Source organism: Dendrobates tinctorius, unplaced genomic scaffold, assembly GCF_039654945.1.
Source record: "Dendrobates tinctorius isolate UK_male_01 unplaced genomic scaffold, ASM3965494v1 ptg000089l, whole genome shotgun sequence".
Taxonomy (NCBI): Eukaryota; Metazoa; Chordata; class Amphibia; order Anura; family Dendrobatidae; genus Dendrobates; species Dendrobates tinctorius.
The window spans coordinates 19,985,902-19,992,619 of NW_027361757.1; the positions used below are offsets into that span (position 1 = coordinate 19,985,902).

Genomic DNA, 6,718 nt, shown 5'->3' on the forward strand with positions numbered 1-6,718 from the left:
GCTCACCAGACGGTAGAAAGGCAGGGTACTAGGTAGAAATAAATCTCCCATATATATAAATTAATAACAAAACGTCCAGTGTCACACTGCCTCCCGAGGAAGCTGGTTAGCGAAACGTGCGTCGGGGTCTCGGCGCGACTTGCAGGCATTCTTGCACATATGGGTAAGATGTTATGTCCTATCATACTTATTATGTTTTAATTGACCGCCTTACAACGTGGTCAGCTGATAACCCACAAGCTGCTTGACCTGGGCACGTTTCGTTGATCGGCATCAGTTGGTGGTCTTGACGCTATATACATTATACTGGCCGTTTTATTATTACTGTTCATGTCTTTGTCAGTGGGCAAACTTACAAAATCAGCAAGGGGTCAAATACGTATTTCCCTCACTGTATATAACACTACATGCAAATATCTAACAAACTGCAATAATAAGTATGCAAAAAGTGAAAAAGGAGTGCTACGTATAATATGCTGCAAACTATGGCATAAGTGACTAGCTCGCTCATAAGCATTTATGGATGAGCCCTTCCTGATGTTTCCACATAAGAACCCACACAGAAATAGTAAACATAATAAGACTGTATCAAACAAACTACATCACCTCAGATGTTTGCTCCCGATTCGCGTTTCGCCATAGCTTCATCAGGGGGCAGATGTGGTTTGTTTAATCTTTTTTTTATAGGTTTACTAGTGACTAACAGATAAGCCCAGAATGTTTTCTTCTTTTGTCTCTTACCAGATTGGGACACCCCCGACTGATCCTGATGAGCACTTCACACTTGAGGAGCAAACAGTCACTGAGCAGGAGAGAGCCAAGAGGTCGGTGCTACATCACCCTCCCATCCTGCTGCTTCTTAGTAACAGATTTGGCCTAAAACTTTGACTTTACTGTTACAGGTTCGAGAGGGTCTATACGCACACACTGTACTACCTGGCGCAAGTATACAAACACCTGAAGCAGGACGAAAAGGCCGCCCAGTACTGTCACACTACCCTGCAGAGGCAACTGGAATATGATGGCTACAACCCAGTGGAGTGGGCAATCAACGCCGCTACTTTATCACAGTACTATCTGGGAAAGGTATCACAGCAGCCTTACTATCAGTGTTGGATATCAATACTAATGGATTATCTGGGGGAAGATCTCAGTCCTGCATTACTGTCATATATCATAGTGTAAGAAGCTCTACGGTTCCTACACTGTCGCAGTACCATCCTGGAAAGGGGTCCCTGCTGCCTTACTAATCTAATCCATCTGGGAAAGGCATTAATACATTATTAAAGTATTATCTGGGGCAGGCATTAGTCCAACATTACTAGTGCTTTTTGGGAAAAGTATTAACCCCTTCACCCAGGGGCCTTTTTCTATTTTTGCGCTTCCGTTTTTTCCTCTTCCAAGAGCCAGAACTTTTCCGTCAATATGGCCGTATGAGGGCTTGTTTTTTGTGGGACGTGTTGTACTTTTGAGTGACACCATTGGTTTTACCAGTGTACTGAAAAAAAAATTCAAAGTTCAGCGAAATTAAAAAAAAAATTCCACAATTGTTTTTTCTTTTTTTTTTTTTTTTTTTTATTTATCATGTCAACTATATGGTAAAACTGACCTGGTAATATAATTCCTCAGATCAGTAAGAGTACGCAGATACCAAATATGTATAGTTGTTTTTTTATTGAAGTGGACAAAAAAAAAATTCCAAAATTTTGTATGAATAAAAAATATTTTTGCATTTTTCACCATTTTCCGAGACTTGTAACGTTTTCTTTTTTTGGGCTCTGTGGCGGGTGAGGGCTTAATTTTCGTGCCTTGAGCTGATGTTCTTATTGATACCATTTTGGGGTAGATACGATGTTTTGATCACATTTTATTGCAATGTTTTTGCCGGCAAAAACCCCGTAATTCTGGCATTTCTATATATTATTTTTTTTGTTACGTCGTTTACAGATCTGATTAATTTACTTTATCTTTTGGTCAGACATTTCTGGGCGCAGAGATGCCAAATCTGTGTAGTTTTTTTTTTTTTTATTCTTTTATTTTCAATGGGGCAAAAAGAGGGTGATTTTTAACTTTTTTTTTTTTTCATATTTTTAAAAACTTTTTATTTCTTTACTGTATGGAATAGTCACTCTAGGAGACTTGAAGCTGTGATCATCTGATCGCCTGCGCTACACGAGTATTGTAATGACCAGAACGGAGGCCTCCTGCAGACCCCCCGGCTGTTATGATAACCCTTCGGCGCCTCAAGATCAAGTGACATAAGCGCTGATTGACAGCCAAAATGAAACATGTCCTGCTGGCGCATGTTAGATCTCACTGTCAGAGATTGACACTGGCAATTAACTGATTAGCAGCCGTGGGTGGAGCTCTGATTCACTCGCAGCTGTTAGGCCGGGATCACACATGCGAGGAATATGGCAGAGTCTCGCATGTTAATACCCGGCTGCTGCCGGCACTCTGATCGGAGCATGCGGCTGCTTAGCAATACATGGAGCCGCACACTCCCCTCCTGAGTGCTGGTGGCAGTGCTGGGTATTAACACGCGAGACTCGTCTGTATTCCTCGCATGTGTGATCACGGCCTTAAAGGCACATGACAGCCGAACAGATGAGCTGTCATGTGTGGGGAAAGATGCGGGCTCAGCACTGGCTACTGCTCTATACTATTACTATTCCTATTTGTGGACATTATCAGTGTTACTATAAGGCGAAGAGGGCACCCCAATATTTTAGGGATCAACCTGAAGCATGTCTGAATGACCTAAATGATGAAAGAAAAAGAAACGTGCTATATACACAGTGAACACCATGTAAAAATAGAAATGTTATTGAAACACACTACAACGCACAATTTAATAGCAATTAAAATGACAAATAAGTACCCAAAAGGCCATAATAGGGCTATAACCCCGCCAGTCCTGTTACCGAAAAAATTTAATAAATCCTGATAAAATGGATATTACCAAAGAACTGCAACTACACTTTTTGCATCTGTTTTCTGCCGTATAAGAATGTTATAAAGGTTCTGACCATATACAAAGTAAAGAATGATACACGAGACAAAAGGTATCGGCATATGTATATTATACCTGATCATTTTACATATAATGCCGATACCTTTTGTCTCTTGTTCTTTGGTATAACATATTTTCTCAGGATTTATTACATGGTTACAAGTAAGCTTTCCGCTTGTGAGAATCTTTTTGTACTATACGCTGGGAACCACCATAGCAGACAAGTCTTAGAGCAGGACCACTGGTACTTAGGTTCTCTACCGCCATCAGGTTATGATTTCCCAGGTCTCTTTACTTTCCTCAGATTATGTTTTTTATTCTGACTGTCCCTTCCTTTTTTCTCCTTATTGATAGCAATGTTACATGGAGGCCAGACACTGCCTTGCTGCATCCACTGTCATTTTCAGCAAAGCCGGACAAATACCTTCCCCTGAAGCCACAAAAGAAAGTAGGTGAAACCTAAAAGACATTTCTTGTTCGTGCCCTTCTCCTCCTGATCTTAGTGACTCGTTCAGATCTAGAGTCTGTCCTAGAATTAGATTAGAATAGTCGTTCAACCATTGCCTTAGGCCAAGTTCACACAACCATATTTTTGGTCCGAGTACTGTCCATAAAAAAACACTGACTTCAGTTTGGGCTGTTCCATTGAGTTGATTTTTTCACAGACCAAATCTGCGTTTGAAAAGAAAAAAAAAAACGCGGCGTACACAAGCTTTTTTTTTTTTCTTGTGTTGGATGAGATTTGCTCAGTGAACTCTATGGGTGCGCAAAACAAATCGGATCACATGTGGATCAACTGTTTAGTATTCAATTTTTACGGATACTTTAGAATTCTTAGCATAGGAAAATGTAAAGTCCTTCTCGACTTTTGGCGTGCATGTACGTCAAGTCATGTCCTTAACTTTGATGCATGTGTAAATGTTCCGCATACGTTAAATCAATTTTGTTTAGCTTCACGTCTGAGGATTGGGTCTCATTTTTTTGCCTTTCCAGAATATGTACACCGTATAGTGTTTTATATTGATGGATTGTGACATCCGTTCCAGCCTTTTGGGGCTCATGTAGATGTTCCTACGACCGCCAGCTTTACGAGGTCTCATAGCTTGCACTTCTTTTTCATAAGCAGTAATAACTTTCTTTTTGACTTTTTGAAGCCGATGAATCAGAACAGGAGCGCCTGGATCATCTAAGACAAAAGAAAGCCGAAATAGCCCGATGCTGGGTGAAATATTGTCTCAATTTATTGGCAGATGCACGTAAACAGCTGGAGGTAACAGTTTTGTTGTTTTTTTTTTTAATCAATAAAAGTGACTGAGTCCAATACTTTTGTACTTACAGTGTATATTTAAGGTGTCAATTTAATCTATTAGACAATTTTACATAAGAAGCTGAACCCCAGTATTATGGCAGTATTGGAATCCCTCACCGTAGGTATGGGAGAATCCTAATGCCAACCTGCAGGAGTGTGAGGGATTACTATCTGGCACAGCATGGGCACAAAGCTTTCTCTGCCGATTTACATTCTGGAAACTGCAGTCAGAGACAAGTGTCCATGTAAAAAAAGCTTGTACAAGCAGCTTGTGATCATACCGCAGGTATTATCATGGGCATACCGCAGGTATTATCAAGGGCATACCTAATAATAATAATATTGTGATGGGGTACGCGACATAGCAGGAAGAGACACCAGGCCGATAAACAATCCATCAAGATTTATTGGAACAGGCAGCTGGGCAGCACAAATGAGGGTAATGCAACAGCGTCCACAATGAGTCCACACAAAGGGAGCCGACCCGGGGGCGCCATCCGGTAATCCGACGCCAGGGAAATATTGAAATAGTCTTTGGATGAGTTCAATGGATCCAGCAGATGAGGGATACAACACAGTCCCACGTGGCAGCTTCTAACAAAACGCTCGGTCACCGGGATCTCGCCTCCGCATAAGATCCCAGCCCTTCGCAGGTCACCACCAACCTCAGGTATTATCGTGATCATACCTCAGGTATTCTCTTTAAAATCCCAGTGCCCGTAATCACATATCCTGGTGTGTAAGGTAATGTAACATTATCAAGGCCAGCATTACAAGTGTTAGAATGACTGGAATGGAAGAAAGCTGTATATTCATGTATAAAGTTCTTGGCCATTCTATCATTCAGTAGCATTTTCTATGTGGAACAATGTGAAGATATGTCTTTCTATACATTACTATTTTATTATGTAAATGCTTGCTTGTTTTCATTTTCCCTCTTTTTTTTTTGGCCTTAGGATAACATAGGCGAACTCGATGTTGACCTTCAGGAAGAACTTAAAGCTGAACGTAAAAAGCAGGAGGATGAGAAGGAAAAAGGCCGGAAGAAGGCAGTGTTGTTTGGATCAAGTGACCTGTATGATTCCATTTTAGCTGTGGAAGAAAAAGTAGACTGTTCACTTCCTCTGGACTTTAAGGAAGCGAGAGAGAATTTTCTCGTGGGGCAAAATTATATTAATGAGGCCAAGGAATATTTTGAGCTGGATGGACACGTCACCGACCATATAGAAGTCATCCAGGACCACAGTGCCCTGTTTAAAGTTCTGGCCTTCTTTGAGGAAGACTATGAGCGGCGATGTAAAATGCACAAGCGCCGAGTAGATATGCTGGAGCCGTTATGTAAAGAGTTAAACCCGCAGTACTATCTTCTCATCTGTAGACAGCTTCAGTTCGAGTTGGCAGACACCTATTACGAGATGATGGACTTGAAGGTAGCCATCGGAAATAAACTGGACGAAATGGACTCTCACACCATCAAGAAAATCAACAGCCTGGCACAGTCGGCAATCAAGTTCTACGAGATGTTTTTGGATTCCTTGAGAAGTCCAGATAAGAAGTTCCCTGACAAATTGGAGGATGATGTCGTCCGTCCTGCGCTAGTAGCCAAGTTCCACATTGCACGCCTTTATGGAAAGCTCATTACAGCCGATGGAAAGAAACAGTTGGAAAACATGCAGATATCGCTCAGCTACTACTCCTTTGTAGTAAATTACTGTGCAGACCATGAGGATGCCATTAAGTCGGTGGAGACAGAGCTCGAACTCACCAAGGAAATGGTGGCTCTCCTCCCCGCACGGATGGAAAGGCTAAGGATACAGTTATCCTCCTTCTCATGAGCTGCACTGTGAGATTAGTGATTTACATGTCTATTTATTGCTATTAATACTCTACCATCTTACCATTAAATTATGTCCGGAGCAAAAAGTGCAGAAGAGAGTAGTATTTGATGGGGAGTTTTGTCAATCTTTTTACGTCATTGCATATTTTACGTTGCATGCGTTATATGCACTACGTACATGTATTCCTTACTGAGGAATCTTGTAACAATGTAACTCGAAACCATCTTATGGTAGTGTCACATAAAAAAATAAAATAATGCTAATGATTGACTGACTAAGAGAGATATTCTGTATGTAATCAATATTATTATTATACATTTATATAGGGCCATTTATTCCATGACGCTTTACATGTGAAAAAGGGGAAATATAGACAGGTACAATAAACGTGTAAGACAAGGGACACACAAGTACAGAAGGAGAGAAGACCCTTCCCACAAGGGCTCACAGTCATGGGTGAGGATACACTAGGAGAGGGTAGAGCTGGTTGTGTGGTGGTTCAGTAGACTGAGGATCATTGCAGGCTGTAGGCTTGTCGGAACTGGTGGGTCTTCAAGT

The 6,718-nt window shown here is 41.2% G+C and overlaps 1 protein-coding gene across 1 annotated transcript in view; it reads left to right on the forward strand.

Annotated features, from left to right (window-relative positions):
- KIFBP (kinesin family binding protein) overlaps positions 1 to 6,434 on the forward strand; it is a 42,283-nt gene extending 35,849 nt beyond the window's left edge. Inside the window, exons 3-7 of the mRNA XM_073585884.1 lie at positions 745 to 824; positions 903 to 1,086; positions 3,368 to 3,461; positions 4,168 to 4,283; positions 5,279 to 6,434. Of these exons, the coding sequence (XP_073441985.1) occupies positions 745 to 824; positions 903 to 1,086; positions 3,368 to 3,461; positions 4,168 to 4,283; positions 5,279 to 6,157 (1,353 nt within the window). The 3' untranslated portion in view covers positions 6,158 to 6,434. The remainder of the gene's footprint in view (positions 1 to 744; positions 825 to 902; positions 1,087 to 3,367; positions 3,462 to 4,167; positions 4,284 to 5,278) is intronic.
- Positions 6,435 to 6,718: the final 284 nt, after the last annotated feature.